The sequence below is a fragment of the Triturus cristatus genome, chromosome 5_2 (assembly GCF_964204655.1).
Source record: "Triturus cristatus chromosome 5_2, aTriCri1.1, whole genome shotgun sequence".
Taxonomy (NCBI): domain Eukaryota; kingdom Metazoa; phylum Chordata; class Amphibia; order Caudata; family Salamandridae; genus Triturus; species Triturus cristatus.
Window position 1 is genome coordinate 610440495 of NC_140588.1, and position 24789 is coordinate 610465283.

The 24789-nt window shown below is 41.2% G+C and overlaps 1 protein-coding gene across 1 annotated transcript in view; it reads left to right on the forward strand.

Annotated features, from left to right (window-relative positions):
* Positions 1-24789, forward strand: part of FRMPD3 (FERM and PDZ domain containing 3) — a 1009771-nt gene that overhangs the window by 465221 nt on the left and 519761 nt on the right. The window contains exon 5 of the mRNA XM_085607691.1: positions 9476-9580. Coding sequence (XP_085463817.1) covers positions 9476-9580 — 105 coding nt within the window. The remainder of the gene's footprint in view (positions 1-9475; positions 9581-24789) is intronic.

Below are 24789 nucleotides of genomic sequence, written 5' to 3' on the forward strand. Positions count from 1 at the left end.
CCCAAAAGATAACATAGATGCGGACAGATTGCGTGAAAATTTAAGCATTGGTAGTATGAATGGCTACACGCTAAGATGGGATAAGGTGGATCAAGTAGAAACACTTAAAACAGTAATTGCTAAAAGTATGTCTGAGGTAGTGACTTGTTTGAGGGAGCAGTCTACATCTGAAGAGATTCTTGCATCCTTCCTATCTATTTGTAATGAAGTCAGGTCCTCCCTTATTAGGCAATGTAAAACTAAAAACAAACAAAATGGAGGCTGGTTTAATTCTAGGTGCACAAGAGCTTATTCTCTCTTAAAGAAAGAACTGCATAAAACACCTAGGTGTGCAAAGGAAGTGAGTAGACTCAGGATTGAGTATAAGCTATCCCTAAAAGATAGAAATAACGAGCTAAAAATAGAATCTTGGGAAGCATTGCACGACGCTGCGGTGAGGAAGGATAGTGCGGGCTTCTGGAAGATCATTAGAACTCCTTTCCTTAGCGATGCTACTGGCCCAACTCTAGAGATAGCAATTGCTGAAACAGATTGGATTAATCATTTTACTAAAGTATACGAAGGTCTAGGAAAGTCTAGCCCTCTTTTGAATCCCTCTGCTCATCCCATCTCAAGAAACTTAATGTTCACCCTGGAAGAGGTTGAACTAGCCTTACGTGTGAGTCAGGGCGGGAAGGCACCAGGTCCGGACGGTGTCCCTATAGATATTTTAAGGCAAATGTTTCTTTGTGGGGTCCCCTTCTGGTCCAGGTGCTTAACGCTAGTTGTATTACAGAATTATTGCCCACTTTGGTGGAGTCCATAATTGTGCCCATTTATAAAAAAGGGGATAGACATGACCCGGGTTGTTACAGACCCATTTCCCTTTTAGATTCATTTACTAAAATAGTGGGTCGAATAATTTTGGACCACCTTTTGCTTTGGGCTGAGGATAATTCTATTTTATCTGACCTACAATATGGTTTCCGCTCCGAATTAGGAACAGTGGAACAGAGCTTAAATCTTTTAATGCTGACCGGGAAGTACACGAGGGCCAGGAAAGGGAGTTTGTTCCTGGCCTTTGTTGACCTCTCGGCCGCATTTGATTGTGTTGACCATTCCACTTTATGGATTGTGCTGGGACAACTTGGGGTTGAATCCAATATTATTTATTTTCTTAAACTATTTTATAGTGACGCTTCAGCTCGTGTTCGCTATGGTCTAAGGGGGCAATGCACGGGCAAAATCCCAATCAGGAGGGGTGTCAGGCAGGGCTGTGTCCTCGCCCCATTCCTTTTTAATTTGTATATAAATGGTTTGGAGAAAGCCCTGTGCAATAGTAAATTCGACCCCCCATACGCTGCTGGTCGTCCAATCCCAGCGTTGATGTACGCGGACGATGCTGTGCTAATGTCCTGTACTCAAGTGGGATTACAGCTCGTGGTGGATAGTTTTGCCCTCTTTATGAACGAGTTGGGCCTTAGAGTGAACATCTCGAAAATTTTCATCATGCGCTGTGGTCAAAATCCCAAAATTAAAAAGGCCATTTTTATAGCAGGACAGAAGCTTGATTCCACTAAACAATTTTCTTATTTGGGTATCTTGTTCAACCAGAATGACTCTTGGGGCCCGGCAGTGGCAGCGAAAAAACTTGCATTCAATCAATCAATCAATCATGGAATTTATATCGCGCACTACTCACCCGGAAGGGTCTCAAGGCGCTAGGGGGAGGGGGTCTGCTACTGCTCGAACAGCCAGGTCTTGAGCTGTTTCCTGAAGGCGAGGTGGTCCTGGGTTAGCCGCAGGTGGACGGGCAGGGAGTTCCATGTCTTAGCCGCCAGGTAGGAGAAGGATCTTCCTCCGGCGGTGGCTCTCTGGATGCGAGGGACGACGGCGAGGGCGAGGTTCGCGGATCGTAGCAGGCGGGTGGGCGTGTAGAAGGTCAGGCGGTCGTTGAGGTACTTTGGGCCTAGGTCGTGGAGGGATTTGTGTGCGTGGGTGAGGAGTCTGAACATGATCCTCTTGTTGACAGGGAGCCAGTGCAGGTCTCTCAGGTGGCTCGAGATGTGGCTGCGACGGGGGACGTCCAGGATGAGTCGGGCGGAGGCGTTCTGGATACGCTGAAGTCTTTTCTGTAGCTTGGCTGTTGTACCGGCGTAGAGGGTGTTTCCGTAGTCTAGTCTGCTGGTGACGAGGGCCTGGGTGACAGTCTTCCTGGTCTCGGTCGGGATCCATTGGAAGATCTTGCGGAGCATGCGGAGGTTGTGGAAGCAGGATGAGGAGACGGCGTTGACTTGTCTAGTCATCAAAAGGGAGGAGTCCAGGATGACGCCCAAGTTGCGTGCGTGGTACGTTGGCTTGGGTGCGGTGCCTAGGGCCGGGGGCCACCAGGAGTCATCCCATGCGGAGGGTGACGGTCCCAGGATGAGGACTTCTGTCTTGTCCGTGTTCAACTTCAGGCGGCTGATGTTCATCCACTCGGCGACGTCTTTCATCCCTTCGTGTAGGCTGGCTTTGGCGGTGTCGGGGTCTCTGGTGAGGGAGAGAATCAGCTGGGTGTCATCGGCGTAGGGAATGATGTTGAGGTTGTGTTGGCGTGCGATGGCAGCGAGGGGTTTCATGTAGATGTTGAAGAGAGTAGGGCTGAGCGACAATCCTTGCGGGATGCCGCAGATGACTTTGGTGGCCTCAGATCGGAACGGGGGAGGCGTACTCTCTGTGTTCTGCCGGAAAGGTATGAGATGATCCATTCCAGAGCCTTCCCCTGGATGCCGGTGTCGTTGAGGCGTTGGACTAGGGTGCGGTGGCAGACAGTGTCAAATGCTGCGGAGAGGTCAAGGAGGATGAGTGCCGCTGTTTCACCGTTGTCGAGCAGGGCTCGGATGCCGTCGGTGGCTGCGATGAGGGCGGTCTCGGTGCTGTGGTTAGCTCTGAATCCGGACTGCGATGGGTCGAGGGATCCGTTCGTCTCGAGGAAGGCGCTCGCTCGACTGCCGCCCTTAAATCCTTCTCCATGAAACTAGGTACCAGACCGCCGGTAGAATTAATTAAGATTTACAAAGCTAAATGCGTGTCTGGTGCAATGTACGGTAGTGGGGTTTGGGGCTTTGCTGACTCTGCTCCCATTCAGGCAGTTGAAAACTCCGTCTTGAAATTTATCCTCGCCGTACCCAAGAGTTCCTCTAACTATAATTGTCATGCAGAATTGGGTCTTCCTTTTATATCTGATCTTATTAAACTTGAACCAGTGCTACTATGGCACAGGATGTGGACTAAAGATGAAACCAAGTTTAATAGAGATATATTGATAGATATCTTGGAATTGGAAGAGCGATGAGGATACCATGGCTGAGATATGTACGTAAATTTTTAGCTGACATGGGAAAGCTGGATTATTTTTTAAATCCTCTTACTATCTCAGCCATATCGCGTAATGATTGAAGAAGGAGGGCCTTGCTTTTTTGGATTCCGCAAGAATTTTTGTGGAAATCCTAAAACCTACTGTCCTGCAACACCAAATAATTTTAACAACTTTTAATATTCAACCCTATTTGCTGTATGTCCCTGGTAACTATGATAGATTCCTACTATCACGTTTCAGATTTGGAATATTCCACAGATTGGTTAGTTTTCCTATAACAAATGATTGGACGCACAAATTATTGCCCTGTCCTTGTGATGATGTTTCCCCTCAAAGTACTATCCATGTTGTTTTATTTTGTAAATTTTACAGTTATATTAGGCACACAGTTTTACTGCCATTTTTGAGAGAGGTGGGTCATCAGCAATGTTGTTTGGCTATGTTAGATATCCTACATTTGGATAATCATTTTTGTGTTGCTACAATTACATTGTTTAAAAAAAAGTGATTTGCACTAGGAAAAGTATAATATAATGCACTTTATTAAGTCCTTGAATCATTTATATTAATAATTCTGGTGTTTAAGCCATTGAGTTATCGCTAAATGAACTGTTGTGATTTTTTAATTTTTTTTAAACGCAATGATTTTTTAATGTATGCTTTTATGGTTGTTTTTAACAATCGAATAAAGTTATTTTTGCTTTGATTTGATTTGAGTGTGGGGTGTTCTCCTTCTCATGAGTTCAAAAGGGCTAAACTCAGTTGATTTACACCAAGTCAATCTGTTAGCCCCTATTGTTTTAATTAATTCTTTTCCCCAATTCATGTTGATGCTGTTAGCTAATTCAGTGATCCCTCTTATAACTCTATTAAAGCTTTCAACATTTCCATTCCCTTCGGGATGGTAAAGAGCCATTGTTTTGTGTATTACTCCAGTTTTGTCCATGAATTTCTTGAGAAAATCTGAGATGAACTGTCCCCCATTATCACTGACCACCACTTTGGGCAGACCTCTCCTCCACCAATTTCACTACCGCTCAAGTATCTGCTTTTTGCCCAATTGTGATTTGTAGCTATTTTGAGAAATGATTCACAGCTACCAGGATGACTCTGGATACCCCTTACACATCGTTACTGGACCTCTGATATCCACCCTATCCTCTCCAAATGCATTTGTGGAACGTCTGTGAGATGTAGAGGCGTTTTGAAAGTGGCCATTGCCTTATTTGAGTTCATTCATTTCATGCATTCCCTTACTACTCCTTCAATTTCCCTGTCCGCTCCTGGCGACCAATAGGATTGTTTCACTCTAATTTTAGTTTTTACAATGCCTAGGTGATCCTCATATATGTAAATGATTCTATCACATAGGTCCTTACCACCCCTTAAGAAGAATCCTTCATCCACAGACAAATCATTATTCATTTCCAAAAATGCAGTCAAATCTCTGTCCAAATGTTTGTTCTCTGGTCAACTCTCTTTGACCTTCGGTAACATGCAATCTTGTTATTGGGCTGTTGACCATACTCAAGTATCAATGCTCTGTAACTTCTCCAAGAATACCATTGCTGCCAAACCTTCATCCCACTCATTACTCATGTCTTCTTTTACAGGCAATGGTAACCTGCTTAAAAAATCCACAATTTTATTACATAACGAACATAATGAAATTCGTACATGTAGTCCAACAGTTGCATGGAAAACCTGGTTATCCTAGGTGAAACATTACTGAGCCCACGTGAAGGATGAACCTTGGTCAAGGATTTGTGGTCACTTCTCATTATCACCTTAATTCCTCAAATGAACAGTCTGAAGTGTTTTAAACCCCACACGCAACCTAGGGGTTCGCTTTCTATAACGGAGTACTTCTCTTTCATTGGGGTTAAAGCTTGGGATGCAAAAGCCACCACACATTCTTTCCATCTTCATCTAAATGGGAAAAAACAGCCACAAACTCCTTACCACTTGCATCTGTGGTGATGAAACATTTACAACTCAGATGAAACCTCTGCAAAGCTGGAGCTGTGGATATGTCCCCCTTAATACTTTGAAAAGCTTTTTGACACTCATTTGACCATATGAATTGACTGCCTTTTTTAAAATATTTGTCTTATGTCCAAATTTGGAATACAATTCTGCTAATCTTTCAAAAGAATGTATCTTTATTCTGTGAAATAGGAGCTTGCCTAATTTCCTCAACCAGTTCTGCCTTAGGGGTAATATATTAGAAAATAATTTCATGCCCTAAGCATGTCACTTTATTCCTGGCAAATTTACAGTTGGCCTCTTCAGCAGATAACCCTTGCTCCTCCAAAGTTTTTTTATACCTCTCAACTCCTCGTCATGTTCCATCCTGTTTCTACCCATTATTCAGAGGTCATCCTGAAACAAATGACCTTTTCTCTACTCTGGAACAACTGGGGCATGAGATGCTGGAACATTGCATCGGCTGATGCTAGGCTAAATAGTGCCCTTTTGAATTGGAATCACCTTATGAGTGTGATGAATGCAGTAAGATGCTTACTGTCTTGGTGTAGAAGTACCTGGCAGTACGCCTAGGTGATGTCTATAGTAGAAAACAAATATATCCTTTTTTCTCACTGCCAAAGTTCACCTATGCATGGTAAGTGAAACGTATCTGCAAATATGTTTTTGTTTAATTCCCTTAAATCTACACTAAGTCAAATACCAACATTCACCTTCCATGCTACAACTAGGGGGTCACCCATTCGGAAGATTCCACCTGCTCAATGGTACCCAAATCCACCAACTTATTCAATTTTTGGATCACCTCTTCCTGGACACTGAAAGGCATATTCTTTACTTTATCTTTTTTTAGTACTATTTTGTAGACAAATCCCTTTACTTCTCTAACTTTGCCCAAAAATACATATGTAAACTTGCTAACAAACTTTTCACCTTCCATCTTGTCATCCCTAAAAATCAATACTGGGTCTGCACTATTGGGATCAAGTAAAATGCCCAATTCACACTGATCCCACCATCCCTGGACTGATGGTCTGCTCTCAGCTAAGTAAATCTTACACTCCGCCTCCCTTCCTTTAAATACGAAAAACAATTTACAGAACCCCAGGAGATTGATGGTTTTCCTTGTGAAGTTCTGGTGTTTAATATTTGTTTTTTTCAAAACTTGACCCTATCTTTGGGCAAGAGAGATTTGTCCAAATCCCTTTATTAATTCTTGTGTATGGTGACCCTGAATCCACCACCAATTCTACATGAACTCCACCGGTCACCATATCTCAAATAGGTTTTTTCCTACTGTGTCCACTAACTACCATATCGCTGTCCTGTACACACAGCACCTGTAGACCCTCCTTACCCGCACTATACTGATCCTCATCCTGATCCCACGCACTTGATTACTCTTGACTTGCAACAAACCAATGCAAAATGTCATTTAACCCCACACTTAAAACATTTCTGATGCAGAGAGGGGCATTGTTTATCATGTGCCAAATGATTAGGACTACCACAGTGATACCATTTGCCACTAAGCACTTCCATCCTTTTATTGAGTTTCTGTTTCCCAATGTTTCTCACCTCTTTCTTGTTACATTCTTCTTCCTCTCTCACATGAACTCTTTTTTTTACCACTTTAACTGTATCTTCAGTACCTTCCTTCTTACTTGCAGACATGCTTGTCGTTGCACATATGCAAGTAAGTTCAGCTTTACTAATGGTAGATGTGACCTCTTTTAAAGTAAACTCCCAATGGACCCATAATTTATCCTGTAATTAGGGTTGTTACAATGCATTATCACTTGGTCCTGCACCAATCCAACCTCTAACACCCTGAATTTACAAGAAAGTGCCAATTTCCTCAGTGCGGCAACATAATCCTGTATCTTTTCATGTTCACTCTGTTTTCTATGATAGAAGTCATAACGATCGATTGCATTGCACATAGTGGGAGAAAAATATGCATCGAGATCTGCTAAGGTATTTGTAAATATGTCTCCGTCATCCCAGAGCAGGGCTTTTTCTCCTTGTGATTATATACTTTTAATCCCCCCCGACCCATCGTCAAGACACTCATGAATGGAGACCTGATCCATTTCATCCTGGATATCCTCCTGCCCGACGATGTGATTAACACAATTTCCACTGTGGATAAGATTGACTACAAGAAAGCTGGAAATAAATACATGTAGGGACCATCAGTCAGCTAGAGGAAGAGAGAGATCTTTGGAGGGCAGATCCTCGAGAAGATGCATGAGCTCCAGGATACTGAATGTCCCCAAGATGTCTTTAGCAAACTAGACAGCTGCACTTTCTGGTAGGCGTCACACTAAAAAAGAAGGCCCTGTGTGAAAATTGGTCAAAAAGCAGGGGAACGCATGTCGGAATTGGTACAAGAACACCAAAATTCTCATACTATTACCTACTAGCCCTTAATCAGGAGTAATGCCACCACCCCAAAGTAACAATGGGGCTCAGTTTGCTTTAGTAAGCCTAGCACAAAACACATTTTTAGGGAAAGAACAACAATGGACTAGTTCCTGTAAAATGAATTGCATTTAGGTCCCAGTCAAATTATGACCATACCGGCTACTGGAATCGTTCTTTTTGCATTGGCTTATTCTGACAATTTGCTGTACTTTTTTCTTCTCTGGCTTTCTAAACATTGTTGTTCTAGAACATAGTGCTTCATTATATTTGGGGTTGGGCCATATTGCATTAAAACTCAAACGTGCTACTTATGTTATGAATTGGCCATCGCTACTAGATGAGGGTAACAGCATAATAAAACAATGTCTACCATCATGCCAGATTTTTGGAATAATAATTCAGAAGGAAGATGGTGACCTGATATATAACTTTCATTTAGTTTTAATTGCCATATGTCTTATCTTAATACCCATAGGAAGTCATTGCCTTCACCTACTTCATCCTACATTCAAAGCCACTGTAACTTTAGAATTGAGCACTTCTATGTCCATTTTGAATTTGGTCTTATTGCGCAAATGACCACCACCACCAAAATCCTGAACTTTGCTCAGTTGTTATTTAACTTGTATTGGGATAGGACCAAAAGACAGATGTGCCAGGTGAAATCCACACCAATAGCTTGCAGTCCATACTTTGCAGATCTAAAATCTGTATCGGCTCAATGAAGGCCCTAGATGCCACATTTCTATATCAGGGGCATCTTTTTGCAAAAATTAATTACATCGCATTTTGTGTGATTGATGTTACGCTTTAATTGGCTAAGGATATGTCCAGACTTTTGCCCTTTGCACACTGTGCATTAGGATCCAAAATATACCTGTCTGAATAGGGATAACAAGTTCAAAACTTGTCTAGGGTTGCTTGTTTTCCTTATGGAGGGTGTTTTGTCTGGCAGTTAAGGATAGACTGTTCCTATGAGGAGCACAGTCAGTACCGGTTGCATAAGGCTGGCCTTTGTCTAGAGTGGCCAAAAACAATGGGTTGGAATGATACCCCAAGCAGTTGCCACTGGTTAGAGTATTTGCAACCATTCCTCCCATCACCTTTTGTATGATTGATTGAGGTTGGTCTGCTCATAGAGTATGTTATATGAATATATTTTCTGCAAAGGAACAACATACATATGCTGTAATGAGGCTTAGTTTTGCAAAAGCCATGGAGCAATTAAATTCTGATGAACAACATGAATTTATAGCAGGTTTCTTAAAGGGAAGTGCTCTCCAGATTACCTCCTCAAAGGGCATTCAATCTCTGTTTAACATTATGCTCAAATGGTGAGCTTTGTCATCTATTGTATTAATTACACAACTATTCATTCTGTCCTTATGTGCAAGTCACATTTGTAATGAAATCCAAAGTGTATTGATCCAGCCATGCATATATTTCAGATACGCTCACACACAGGCACTTTTTACCTATTGTCACTATATCTGTGTTACCACCTGTGTTTCCCTTAATATTAAAACTACTTTTTGTGTTTCTACAGCATTATCTAAAGTATATTATTACTAGAATTCTGACTTCAGATTGTGCATATTAATTCCTTACTACTACCACTGGCCTATTGCATGTTTTGCCAATGTATTTCATGTTGCTATCCTGTGAAGTTAAACCTATTCCTGACCACGAATATTATGATGAGATTTCTTTTTTCTTTTTTAGTCCCCAAAATCTGCTTTCATCAGTGCTGCCAAGAAGGCGAAGCTAAGATCTAATCCAGTGAAGGTCCGCTTTTCCGAACAAGTTTCAGTTGGTGAGACAGATCCAGTAAGTTATTCTCTTATTAGTCATTGTGCAGCAAAATAAAGACTTATCACTGTTCTCTAAGCATTCCGAAAAATAGGAAGTTCTGTCCTCGGAAGGGTGGGCAACTGTGCATGTGCAAATCTCTGTTCTAGGAAGTGTGCTTTGGTGCCTGCCCAAGGTCTTCTGATTCCTAACTAACAACCATTTAAATTGTGAAAAATTGGACTGTTGTGTAATAATTAGCATCACAAAATAGAAAAGATATCCCAGAGATTGATCCAGAGTGAACTTACGAAAAGAAGTAGAGATACTTTGTTGTGACCTGTCCCAGTGATCCATGTGGTGTAGAATACTTCCCCATGGCCACAGTGATTTCTGCGATATCCCTGTCTGTGCCCTGGAAATATTTAGAAAGGAAAAAAGGGGCCCCTTCCATATAGCCTTCTGTTTATGACTTTCTGGTATGTTAGGCAAGAATGAGTGGCCATGCCAGTTAGTCTGAAGTTGCAACTTGTATTGTACAGAAATGGTCACCTTCCTTTTTACTCAAGTGATTCGTTTTGCCCCTACTGAAAACCAGACCGAAACCTATTTCCAGCGGATGCCATAATTCTCATCAAAGTAGGACACTAGAAGGAACACGTCTACCTTCCAACTACTTGACCATTCAGGCAATCAACCAACATTACCTCTTTGTGCCAGAAACCATTTAATTCTTTGGTAAAGCATTTCCACTCTTCATAATAACAGCACATTTTAAAGTGAGTCAGACAGCTAGATAGAATAAAATACTTGATAGAGACAGTCTACATGACTCAGCTTCTACACATGCAAAGTGTGTGATCGGCTCTCTTTGGGTACTTCGTATAAATATTAAAAACAAGCCTTTCCCACGTGTAGTGAATCACTTTGAAAAAAGTGAAATGAAAGAGTTTTTCATTCACATTCCTGATTAAACATCTTTTGTTGAAATAACCTTAAAGAAATTCTTGACAGCAGTTCTATTCCATATTGTTACAACACATGAGCAGGCAGGTTGCAAAAAACAATTCTGTTTTTAAAGTCATATCTCTCTTTTTTGACCTTCAAACCCTCAAAAGAAGTAATATATTTATTTGCTCACTAAAATGCTTGCCAGCATGCATATTCTGTGAGATCAATTTATTAAACTATGATTCTAGGTCCGCAAGACGGCCAATACGTATATAATGAGATCTTTATCAGCCGGGACTTTGACAACCACATCCATAGTGCAAAATCATGGCAGAGAAACAATTCAATTAGAAGCTATGTAATGGACGGTGCTTCTCAAATTCATTGTATTCCTCCGCGGCCGTCCATTCTAAACCCAGTGTCATTTAATAAGAGATTCAAATAGCCACACTCCCTAGGAGAAACACTTCCATCATCTCCCTCATAGGAGTTATCAAAGCAGTCCTCAAAGGCATCCATGTAACAGGCACATAACTCCTTTGAAGAGGGCAAGGAATCTCTGTACATTGATAGCACAGATGGTTTCCACTATGAGAACATCCACACTGCTTTGGTTTTGAGTGTAAGCACTATATCAATGGGGAACAAAATACCTAATAGATCACCACATTAACTATACTCCTCAGGCTGCCCACTTTGCCCCTTCTTGTTGTTGGCATTCTCATCTGTGCCCTGAGTACACACAGTAAAGTCCACTCTTTGGCCAGCAGACCCCAACAACATTACTCATCAGACTAAGAGCCACAAGCCACGACTTCCTCCATTTGCCTAGTTACAGGCAGGTTATATATATTTACTCCTCTTCCACCTGGTTGTCATGCCGGTATAACAACACTGTTTTCTTCCCAAAAACAATAGCTCTATGTGATATTCCACCCTGCTTGTATTGGACTTCGCATTATGGCATACAGACTGTTGTACCATGAATTTGCGCCAGGACAATATACTGAATTATGCAGCACTCCGATTCAGTAGCTGCTTTCAACACAAGCATTTAACATCTATAAATCTCTACAAGTTGTCCCCTAATAGATCTGCACTTATAAATGTGCAACAAAATGTTTCTCTTTCTCTGGGTTTTGGTTTGACATTTTTATTTGTAATATTAAGCAGCAGACTCGAAGTAAAATACATTAGGCTTCAACCTATACTGTCAGTTAACAAGGGAAAGATACATTAAACTAGTTTACATTTTTGTCTCTCTAAGCCACTATTAGTTTATCCATGTTAGTTCCTAGATTCCGTTCATTTCTAAACTTGATGCATGTGGCTACGGAAATGCAGCTTTTTAATACTTAACAGAGGTATTGCATGTGCACGGATGTGATTAATCTGCTTCACTTCAATCGGTTTTATAGGATTTTTGCTCATTTTCCTATACAGTGCAACTCTGACTAATAGGTATTGTAGTATGTGGAGTTCTTTCAATATTAAAGGGATTGAGATATGAACTGGAGAAAATGGCAATTTTTATTTGGTACCTCTATAATCCTAAAAATCTTTAAAAAGCACAGAGAGGCAACAATAACGTTTCAAAATGTACAAATGCAAGACAAGTGAATCAATCCAGACTCTTCAATGATGTTAAATCTGATCCTTTAATAGATACTTGGACCACATATGACGTAAGGTGATGGAATAATGCAGCCAAAGTGCGGGCAACGCGTTTCGCCCTGAATAGGGCTTCCTCAGGGCAGTAGTCGAAATACTCCAAAAAGATGGTCACGAATGTACCCGGATCAGTAAATCAAACGCTATTTCTTCAAAATTAGTGTGGTATCAATCCACAAGTGAAATTAATCCCAAATGACAACCTTCGGTTTGTCTCCGAATTTTCTTAAAGTCCGCAATTGCTCAAAAAAACAACATGGAATATTTCCAATGAACGTAGTCAAATCCAAGTTCTGTATTCAAGTGCTCACTATGATAGGTGACGCACCTATCTTTATCGTCCGCTGATTTTGCGCTTGACGGCGCCGTACAGTGATTCCAAATGGAGTAACTATTGATGATTAAGAGTCAAAACGCGTTAAAAAAATATAGGATTGTCACAAGATTCTATACAACTGCCCATGTATTTACACCAGAATACTGGACTGTGGCTGACGTGGCTGAACCTGAAAACAAACAATCTGTTGCTACTGTGTCGGGATAGAAATGTGTTTACCCGAAACTCGTTCGCTTCTAAAAGAGCATAGACTGCAAAGTTACAGAAATAAGCAATAAATAAAAAATAATTGAAAAGCAATATGCAGTTACGTAGGTAGGACGCAGTGCCGCAAGAATATTTAATTTAATTATGGTAATATAAAAGAGGGAGGGCAATGCAAGAAGCCTGACATGGATATGATACCCATACCAAGGGGCCCTCTATAGTGCTGGTGCTGAATGACATCTTTCATGCAGGAGGGAGGGGCTACATTCTTACCCATTGCAAGGATGCCATGCTTGCAGTAGCTTCTGAGCAAACTACAGGACCTTCTGACTAGAGCAGCCATGGTATCTTCCTGGTGACCTCCGAATCACGAGTCTATCCTTAGACTCTCTTATCACAAACGAAGGAGGGCGAAACATAATAGTAAGTGACGTGTAGAGTATCCAACCAAGTATCTTCTAACCGAAATATTACCCAATCAGCGTCTACGTTTGTATCTGTGCCCGGTGAATGGTGAAGGGTTGAAGCAAGTCCTGGCTTTTTCTTGCCGAAGATAGGTCATAATTAGTAGGCCTCCCGCCCTACTAGACCCCGCCCTCTACCGCAGCATGTTTCTAATAAGTTATCGAGCAAGCATCTGTGCTAGCAGCATACAGGGTGGCTACATGTGTGGTGGCCATGTTGGTAAATCCGGTTACCGTAAACACTTACGGTGGGCGAGAGAAATGTGGTAGGGCACTATAAGAAAAATTAGAAAAATAAGTATGAGATAATTAAAATGTGTAGCAATTTAAACCATATTTTTTCATATTGGAGAACAAAAACTAAATACAGGTATTTTCCTGGATATATGTGTGTTTTTGGGAGATGAGGCGCCTGTAAATGACCCGACTGTATGTCTTTTATTTGAATCTAGAAACGCCTGTAATGCAAACTTCCACCGAGTCTGCAGCATTTCAGCAAGACACCCATATTAGAACGGGAGTTCACGATAAAATCTGCAACTTATACAACAGGACAAAACAACAGTCCGCCTTAAAGAGGCAGTGCACATGGAATGTCAGACCTGGCAAGGCCCTCCCACTCTGGAACCCGGGTGTCCTTCTACCGCTCTGTCTCTTTTTCGGACGGCCCATCCGGACTAGATAACACACCTCTTTCGATAAGAAATTTCTTCACGACAGCTGTGAAGCAGACAATCCAGTCCGGATGGGCTGGACGAAAATGAGAAAGGGTGGTTACCAAGTAGCCTCCTTTTCAATGGGAAGCCAGCCTTTACCATAAACGCTGATGCGACCCAATGAAAATGAGAGGCGGGCTTCAAGTTCCTTTGTAAAATCTCCTCTCTAACAACATGTCTCACCGAGCGAGCACCGTATGCGTGCCGCAAAGCTAGGCGAGACCTAAAAATCATTGACTTGAGGTGATGTTGGCCCAAGGTACAATGATGATATCTCATTCTGATCCTTGCAGATAGTACTCTCCTGGATTTTTGTAGGCAATGCTATTAGATGGAACTCATCCAATATGTGACTCTTTTGTCTAACACAGTTAACGTTCTAGAATGTATATTTTTACTAGAGCTGTAGTACTGAGGAAAGAGAGCTGTTCTTTGTCTCTTTTCACTGTATAGTCCTTTAAGGTGTAGACACAAAAAACAATGAAAGTGTAGGTGCTATGTAAGTAGGCTTCTAGGCATTGAGGGATACCAGGCTAAATAAGTCTGACATAACATGGAGCAGGCAATGTGAAAACCTTGAAAACTGTTTTTTTCAGGGGAGCTCTGCCCTTCCAGTGTTGCAAGCCATATGGATGGTAATTGCAAAAAACAAGTAGAGTCCACATTTCTTTAAAAGGACGGTTTATTGCTTGTCCTTCCAGATGTGACGCTCAGTAACACAGACGTGATATCAGGCAGACCGTAAGGCAGTTATAATGAGGCACATGCACTGGTGTGCTTGTGCTAGTATAACAGTTTTAGCTGTGGTAAATGTTATGCAGCCTACAGGCTGACATGTTGCCTGCCCTGGCATGATATATTTGGGGGTCATCAGAGACCACCTACTTATGATTCGATGTAGTGTCAGATTTAGAAGCAGCTCAAGGCGTCAACAGAATAAGCCAGGACATCCCAGGGCTGCTTCTCAATTATTTTTCAAGCTGCCTCACCACCCGCCCTTTCCCAAGTCATCACAGGGTGGGTGTGGTTAGCAAGCCTAACTGCCCCACTCCACCCCACCCTACCCTGTGATTAGTTGGGAAAGGTAGAGGTTACATGAGGCTGCTTCGGCAGTGGAATCAGATGGAGGACTGGTGTGCAGGAGACTACCTCTGTCTGCGACTGTGACGCCAACCTCTGAAGGATTGGCCAACACTACTGGATTGGGACGCAGGATAAGAATGTGTGCCTCACTCACTCTTGTATAGGTCAGGTAGGACCTCCTGCCTGCCATGCATGATTGCCAGCTTTTGCATTATTATTTTGTTTTAGCAGAGACAAACAATCGAGCCAATCAGGCCCTATGTTCATATTCTTAACTGTACTGGCAAAAACACTGATCTATTTCTTAAAACTGAAAGTTAGAAACGGTAAGGTAATCCATGTCAGCGATGTAGTTCCTATTTATTTTTCAAATGCTTTGTTTATTCATTCACTCCCCAAGACTTTTGGCTATTTCCAGACTTTGTGTTTTTGTATTTGTTTACGTGCAGCAGATTATTCTTGTATACTGCACACTTTTAACGGAGTCACCTCCAGGTGTTTATTTTAGGCCACGATTTAGCCCTTTGGAGTTGAGGCTAAAGCCAGAGCAAGTTTGTCAGTGCCTGCCAGTGGGTGAGAAAGGTGTTCAGAATACACAAATCCAATCTCTGGCCTCTCTGCAGAGCACACAGAGTAATAGTCATGTATTCAAGTTGTCATTGTGATTCTTTGCAGTATTCGGTGTGTAAAGTAGGTTCATGGTTGTTGAAATAGTGATGTAGGGAAAGTAAAAGAAAATGCAATGCATAGTAGTCTAGTATTGTGGCACTAAAGACAACTGGCCCTTACTCAGTTCGTTTGAGTCCTTTTTCAGGCTGTACTTTAATAGATGCTGCTGGATGCTGCTGCTTTAATCCCTGTGGGCCTGATTCACAGAACTAACTTAAGACAAAATCCTAAACTTACTACCATTTTCTTATTCACAGAAGGCACTTGCTCATTTTGGTATTCACAGAAGACACTTACTCACTTTTGTATTCACAGAAGTTAGGAGTCCTAACTTTAGGACTCCTAAATGCCTTCTGTGAATACCGACAGTCTTAATATTAGGATTTTTCTCAGTTTAGGAGTCCTAAAGTTAGAACTCCTAACTTTACTACTACTAAACTGAGAAAAATCCTAATATTAAGGCTTTTGGTATTCACAGAAGGCATTTAGGAGTCCTAAAGTTAGGAGTCCTAACTTTCCTACTACCAAATTGAGAAAAATCCTATTTTTAAGACTTTCGGTATTCACAGAAGGCATTGAGGAGTCCTAAAGTTAGGAGTCCTAACTATACTACTACTAAACTGAGAAATATCCTAATTATAAGGGTTTCGGTATTCACAGAAGGCATTTAGGAGTCCTAAAGTTAGGAGTCCTAATTTTACTACTACTAAATTGAGAAAAATCCTAATTTTAAGACTTTCGGTATTCACAGAATGCATTTAGGAGTCCTAACTATACTACTACTAAACTGAGAAAAATCCAAATTTTAAGACTTTCAGTATTCACAGAAGGCATTTAGGAGTCCTAAAGTTAGGACTCCTAACTTCTGTGAATACCGAAATGAGTAAGTGCCTTCTGTGAATACCAAAATGAGTAAGTGCCTTCTGTGAATACCATAATGGTAGTAAGTTTAGGATTTTGTCTTAAGTTAGTTCTGTGAATCGGGCCCTGCAACTGGAAGGTTACATTAACCAGTCTTTCTCTGGAACTGCCACGAGAATCTGGAACTCTCCGCCTCCATCCCTCTGCCCAAGTGCCTGTCTAGTAACCTTCAAAAAGGTCTTCTTGGTTAACTCATCCTCAACCTGACTTAAGCACTCTTCCCACTGTGATCTGATCTGCCCTCATTATATGAACCCACCCTCTGTTTAGAGGGTGGGTTCATATAATGAGGGCAGGTCAGATCGCAGTGGGGAGAGTGCTTAAGTCAGGTCGAGGGTTAATTAATGCTGAGCATCACACCAACCCCGAACTACATATTTACGACTAGCATACTGTTCATCTGCACAGGCCAACTCATTAATAAGACACTGCCTTTTTGCACATCAATGTGTCTTACATTCTAGATTTACTTTCAACATGGTGTAACAATAATTGTTTTGGACAGGGCACCTTCTTAATGGACCTACAGGACACTGCGTTCCATCTGTGGTGGCAGTCAACTTGAGAAGGGCGATTTGCCTAAGAAAAAAATGAGCACTGTTCATTTTGTTGACCCCTTACGCAAGTAAACAATGCATTGTGAACCCATTTGCTGCTGAATCTTTAAAAACAAACTTTTGGCCTCATTTCATCAGATTCCTATTACAATGAATTCGAGCTGAATAGAGCCCATTTTAAGAAGAGGTATTCACCTCAGTAAATAGTGAATGGACTGTTAATGTAGCCCTGCTTCTTGATAAATACTATATATCACACACAAAAGGGTCTGGAGGAGGACTATGCTACAAAAAATAAAATCTATCCTATACTACTCCCGTAATCATAATACCCACACAATATATAGGGTAGCACTAAAAAGAGTAATGTGAAAGCAGAAGGGAAGGGGACACAACATAGTTGTGGACGAAAACCCTCACTCACCCACATGCTTCATCATTGGGTTCCTCCAAACATATGGGGACCGCAAGGTACCCCTTGTGGGCTACAACTTACCCAAATGGGAAGCAGCAGGAGTGCAAAGCACGTGTTGGATGTACCAAACTCAATAAGGCAAGGAGGGGCAGAGTGAATATAAAGTCTGAAAGTGGGTTTTAAAACTACCTACATAGCGGCAACAACTTTATTCTTTCATCCTATGTGGTAGTAAATAAAAAGCAAGTGGGAGTAGGGTTATAGATATATACCCTCTCTAATGATCAACATGTTTCTGCTAAGTTGACAATCAAGTTCAGGGCATTCATTAGGATCTAGATTTATACCGTCACTCTGCTAAAGTCCATAAATCATAATAAAAGTGGTACTTAAGGCTCAATTCTTGACCATCAGATGCATGTAACAGTCAGTAGTTTTAGGTAAGAGGGCTCTTCAAAACAATGAGCAAAGAGAAACATCTCATGTCAATTGGTATAAAAGACCACCAATGTGTACCATCACCCTTCACTCTGTTTTAAAAAAAGTAAAAACTCTTACCTAGAAGTCAATATAGTTATTCCAACTCAACCATCTACAGAGTTTCCCACCAATCGGTTCCTCTAGTAGGGATAACAAATTGGAATACATAGACATGATAAAACTGTATGGTTCAGCACAATATACAAACCACCACCAAGATAAAAGCACAAACAAAGCACACAGGGCAGTAGTATATGTGCTCGCAAGTCTCTTGGTAGTAAATAAAAACTAAAACTAAATGTAGCCATTTAATGACTATGTCAGAGGTGAGACCTGTATGTGGACAATTATAGTAGCACGCAGTATCATGGGTCTACTAAACTAAAACAAATGCCTATGTATATATCCGTAAATCTACCCAGACATGATAAAGTTAATGTATAGGCGTGGGTAAAGTCAAGTTCAGACCCTTGGTGAATATACAGAGGACGAGGCAAGTATATACGTAACACTAACAATGCGCCATGTGGTATAACCGCTCAATATCAGTATTAGCCTATACAGACCTCTCTCAAAGATAACAAAATGTGTATCTAAAAGCAGCATATCATATTGTCATATGGAGTACCCGCTACTTTAAAACGTGTGCCTCTGTAGAAGTCTGTAACTGTAAATGACCCGACTATAAAATTAAACATGAGGTCTTTACAAAAATCCTTTCAAACAGTAGTCACTAAGGCAGCGCTCACCTCAGATGCCGTTATGGTGCTCCATGTAAACTCTGGAGGGAGTATCATACGGTAGAGACGCGCTCTTTAATACGGAAGTGGTGTGAATGAGACGTAGCGTGCAGCGTGTGCGTAACATGTCATGCCGGTCTCGCATCAGGTTACCATAGTAACCAAGTCTCGTTTCTTATAAACCTTCCGTCATGGATATGGTCTGTTCCCAGGGGCTGAATTAATTTTTTCTTACGGTCGTGGCCCACAGTATAAATATCAAACACGGGAGAATGTAAAACGTAAAAGAAAACTCTTTCCCCAACATCTAACAAGAGGCAGACTCTAGTATAGAAGACCGACCCTAAAAGATGTATATTGTATAAAAATCTAGGCATGTACAAGTTCTGGTGTTGTAATGTGGAAAACATGTAACAACGTACATGTTGTCCTTATAACTTGATATAGAGCAAAAGTAACTGGTAAATATGAGCAAGACATACAGCCGTATGTCATATGAATATTTCATATCTTTTTATTTTTTTATCTTTCTCAATCACACTGAACACCAGGGTATATCATCATTAAAACCTCATTGGTGGCTGCCTAATCTGAACACCCATTGTTGTTCTCTATGGAACAGAATGGTCTCAAGGGGTCCCATATTTCTATGATAGTGACGTTTGTCTAATACCACCCAACAAAATTCTTCCTCTGTGTGTCCAGCATCAAGAAAATGTCGGGTAAGTTTAGTATTGGACTTCTTACATTTCATTGAGCTCTTATGTTCGATCATCCTTGTTTTAACTTTTCGAGTGGTCATACCCACGTAGTTTAACTTGCAGGGACATTGTTTCAGGTAAATAACTGCCTCAGAATTACAGTTGGTGTGGCTAGTTAGTAACCAAGGTGTTTTAAGTCCCAAATCCAGTTGTGATGTCTGTATGGTTAGATGACAAACTACGCAGGTCCCACAAGGGAAGTGGCCTTGGACAGGTGTACCGGTATGGATAGTCCGCAACTGTCCAGTCAAACGAGAAAACCTGGGTCTAGAGTGTACCAAAATATTGCCAAGATTCCTACTCCATTCAAAGGCAAAAAATGGTCTCTCACAAACCTTTTTGCCTTTGTTCAAGATGTGTCAGTTGTAATTAATGGCTTTCTTGATCGTAGTACTGAGATGGCTAAATGTGCTGATACATACCAAACGGTCAGTAGAGGGTTTATCATACGTCTCTAACAGTGCCTGGCGATTATTATTCCGGGCTCTTTTTTGCGCTCTCCGTACCAAATGTGTAGGGTAATGGCGTGTCAGAAGATGTTCACTCAGATTGGATGCATGTTTGTAATACATACTAAGTTCGGGACAATTTCTCCTCAACCACAGGAATTGGCCCACCGGGAGATTATCTCGGAGGGCACGAGGATGAAAACTTTGATAGTTTAAAAGAGCATTATGAGCCATCGGCTTCTGGTACAGTTCTATATATATCTTCCCATCTTTAGGATATAATCTAAGATCAAGGAATGATAGCGTCTCATTACTAGATTCACAAGTACATTTTAGATGTATATTCAGGGAATTCAGCCAGGTTGAAAAATCTATTAAGGATTGTGGATCACCCTCCCAGATTACCAAAATGTCATCGATGTACCGCTTCCACAGCAACAATTTGCTGTGGAAGGGATTTAACACTGGGTAAATGTATGTTTCTTCAAACCAGTGCATGAACAGATTGGCCATACTGGGGCACAGGTGCTGCCCATTGAAGTGCCAGTCACCTGCCAGTATAGTTGTCCTTCGAAAGAGAAAAAATTATCTCTCATAGCTAGACTGGCACATTTCATCGCAAAAGACGTGGGAGTCTGGTCACTACGAGACTTATCTTCCAGTAGATGTTCAATAGTCCGAAGAGTATCTTCTTGGGGAATATTCATATAAAGGACTTCTACATCAAATGAAGCCATGAGGTGTACAGCCGGATTGAAATCAATAGTGGTAAGGAAGGACAGAACATGTTTGGTGTCCTGCAGATAAGATGGCATCTTGGCCACCAAAGGTCGAAGAAACCAGTCTACGAATTGTGACAGTGGTTCAAGCAATGAACTAATGCCAGAGACTATAGGCCGACCAGGAGGGGGCCTCTGGATTTTATGTATTTTCGGCAGGATATAAAATGCCGGGATCTTAGGGTGCTTAGGTGTCAAAAATTCTGCCTCATTCTTCGTAATCCACCCAGCTTCTACTGCCTCCTTCGCAAGACTACAAATAGTCTTCTGTAGACTCGTAGTGGGATCTCGTATGATTGGCTTGTAGTATTTGGTGTCTTGTAATTGCCGCAGGCATTCTGTATGGTAGGCTAGAGCATCCATCACAACGGTGGCCCCACCCTTATCTGCTTGTTTAATACCAATCAGGGGATCAGTTCCTAGTTCATGTGCACACCGTTCTTCTGCTTTATCCATATTACAGAATGGTTGTCTAGCTTGACCTTTCTCAGCATTGAAGGACTTTAACACTGCTTTTTTAAAAGTCACTACCTCTGAGGGTAGTTGTGGTAATGTGGGCAGAAGAGTAGATTGGGTCCTCAGGCCAGTATTATCCGAATGTTCTGGTCTCATACCCAGAGAATTCTCAAAGAAAAAGGAGAGGCGGATTTTGCGAAAAAAAGCAAAAAGTTCTGGGTGGATTTTAAAATTATCCCCCATGTGGGTAGTGACAAACCCTAGTCCTTTATTTAGAATCGTAATTTCCAAGGGGTTAAGAACTTTCCGACTTAAATTAACTATTAGGTCATTGTGGCACTGGTCGATGCGCCCGACATGCTCCGCTTGATCCGTTGCTTCAGGGAGGGATCCCATTGTACTTGGGGTCTCTGTTGTTCCAGTCATGGCTCCGGTTGACGGCCTCTTGTATTTCCTCGTCTTCCTCTTCGTCCACTGATCTGACCTAAAAAAGGTCCTTGGTAACCTGGTCCTTGGTAGGGAAATGGTTGAAAAGGTGGCAGATGGAACTGCCAAGGTTGTGGTGGCCACCATACATTCTGCGGTGGCCTGTGTGCAAATTGTCATTTGTCCAGTGTATTGCAAGGTCTCAGAATCACTGAATCCTGAATCATCTGACTGACTCCAGTCATCGGAGTGTGAGGTCCATTCATCTGTATTTCGGCGCCATCCACGTGCTCCTCTGCGGTTGGTCTTTTTGTTTGGGAGTGTAGTACATCCATCAGTTATATATGGGTAGATTTTCTCTTGAGTAAATCTATCCATATTTTTTTTCAATTTATTCACCTTATATTTAATGAGGTCATCCTTTGTTTCATTAAGGGTTTTAGTAATTTCTTCTAAACGTTTTTTCTAAAAGGTGATCTGTGCAGAACATTTTAACTGGTTCTCTAATGTTTGAATTTCTATTAACCAGAGATCTGATGTTTCTTTCTCTGTAGTAATTAATAGAATGAGCCAATCTCTAGAACACTTCCAAGCTATTTTCAACCAATTGATCTTGAAATCTTTATTATCAAGGAACAATTTAGGAGCATTAGAGACCACTAAGCCCTGCGGGGCTATGTTGGCTCTCAAGTATTCAGTGAGAATTGCTGCATGTAGAGCAGTACGTATATGTTGCCTCTTCAAATTAGTTAGTTTGTTCCATTCATCTGTTAGTGCAAGTGTCTGTGTAATCTGTGTGTCTAAAATACTTGGTGTCTGCAAAATGGCTTGGACCATATCATCATCAAAAGCTAGACCTGTGTTCTCAGTCATAGTGCCTAGTCTAAAAATCCCTTGTTCAAAAAGGTTAGAACTAAATCCCAACTAAATAGTATGTGACCAGTTCAAGAGTAAAGAAAAATGCATTAAAGTGACCCACAGATCAGAAGACTGTACTAATATATATCACACACAAAAGGGTCTGGAGGAGGACTATGCTACAAAATAGAAAATCTATCCTATACTACTCCCCTAATCATAATACACACAATATATAGGGTAGCACTAAAAAGAGTAATGTGAAAGCAGAAGGGAAGGGGACACAACATAGTTATGGACGAAAACCCTCACTCACCCACATGCTTCATCATTGGGTTCCTCCAAGCTTACGGGGACCGCAAGGTACCCCTTGTGGGCTACGACTTACCCAAATGGGAAGCAGCAGGAGTGCAAAGCACGTGTTGGATCTACCAACTCAATAAGGCAAGGAGGGGCAGAGTGAATATAAAGTGTGAAAGTGTGTTAAAAACTACCTACATAGGGGCAACAACTTTATTCTTTCATCCTATGTGGTAGTAAATAAAAAGCAAGTGGGAGTAGGGTTATAGATATATACCCTCTCTAATGATCAACATGTTTCTGCTAAGTTGACAATCAAGTTCAGGGCATTCATCAGGATCTAGATCTATACGTCACTCTGCTAAAGTGCATAAATCATAATAAAAGTGGTACTTAACCCTCAATTCTTGACCATCAGATGCATGTAACAGTCAGTAGTTTTAGGTCAGAGGGCTCTTCAAAACAATGAGCAAAGAGAAACATCTCATGTCAATTGGTATAAAAGACCACCAATGTGTACCATCACCCTTCACTCTGTGTTCAACAAAGTTAAAACTCTTACCTAGAAGTCAATATAGTTATTCCAACTCAACCATCTACAGAGTTTCTCACCAATCGGTTCCTCTAGTAGGGATAACAAATTGGAATGCATAGACATAATAAAACTGTATGGTCCAGCACAATATACAAACCACCACCAAGATAAAAGAACAAACAAAGTACACAGGGCAGTAGTATATGTGCTCGCAAGTCTCTTGGTAGTAAATAAATACTCGATAAATACTGCCATGCAGACACATATGTAAAAGTGGTAAAAAGATACATTTAGCCCAAACTAATCAATGCACAGGCCATAGAAATATGACAAATTGGTGAAGAATAAACAAAGACATTAAACAAGACAGTGTAAAACTGAAGGATTGTTTGAAGGACTGGCTGACATGCCATGACAAGGCAGCACACTAGTTCTTATGCCGGTAAAATGATGTAGCTCACAGTGTAAGAGAATTAGTTACTGATATTGGGCTAACCCATTAGCCCATGCTTAATGTTTTCATGGGTGTAAGCACATGTGACTGACACAACTACAATAGGTAATGGGCTAAACTAAAGCCCCTCTATGTTTAGGTATATGTATGTATTTGTATATATTATTTGATTACACTATGCTAGTGAAACAGCAAAAGCCAGGCCCAAAAATATAGAAAGGAGGAAAAGCAGCATGGAGTAGCCAGAGAACTGGTCTCTGGTATAATAGTGCATTGTCAGTGGGTGTTGTGTAAAGTGTTGTGGTTTCAGACTATCTGGGGTGGCTCTGTCAGTTGAGCAGTTTTTAGTGAAATCAATTGTGCATTGTCATTAGAAAAAACATCCCAAGTGCTGTGCTTTCAGAAAGTGTTTGAAGTGACTCATTTAGCTGTCTTGGTTTATAGAGAAGTCCTCGAGTGAATGAGTCTGTGCATCACTTATTTGAGAAGGGATGCTGTTAAACAGCAGGTACTTCATCAGGGACCAGCTATGATCAAGAAACTGACATGAGCAGATAATCTTGCATGCCTATGATATTAGCTCTCCATCGTAATCTGAAGTCAAGTGACCATTGAGTTATAACTCTAAATTAGATTTGGGTTGTAATAGGTTATGTTATGTGATCCCAGTTGTATAGAGATATGTTGACTTTTCCTTAGATCTAAAATGTAGTAGGGTCTGCTTCTCCTTACGGATTCAGCAGTTAGGGAAGTCCTTAAACAGGGCATTGCCATAGTTTGAGATTGAAGTTGACTAGGACACCCATGACGTGGATGTTGTCCTTAGGAAACAAGAGCATGATCAAAAAGATTTGCTTTAGGAGCTGGTAATAGATTGTTCTGATAACCACTGACACATGGGAGCGTACATTGAGTTCAGCATACTGTTCTCTGCAAAATGCAGACAGGGCAGTGAGAGAAACCGGTTAGAAGGTGTTTCGGGCTTAGGAACAGTACTTCAGTTTTTGAGCCACTGGGCT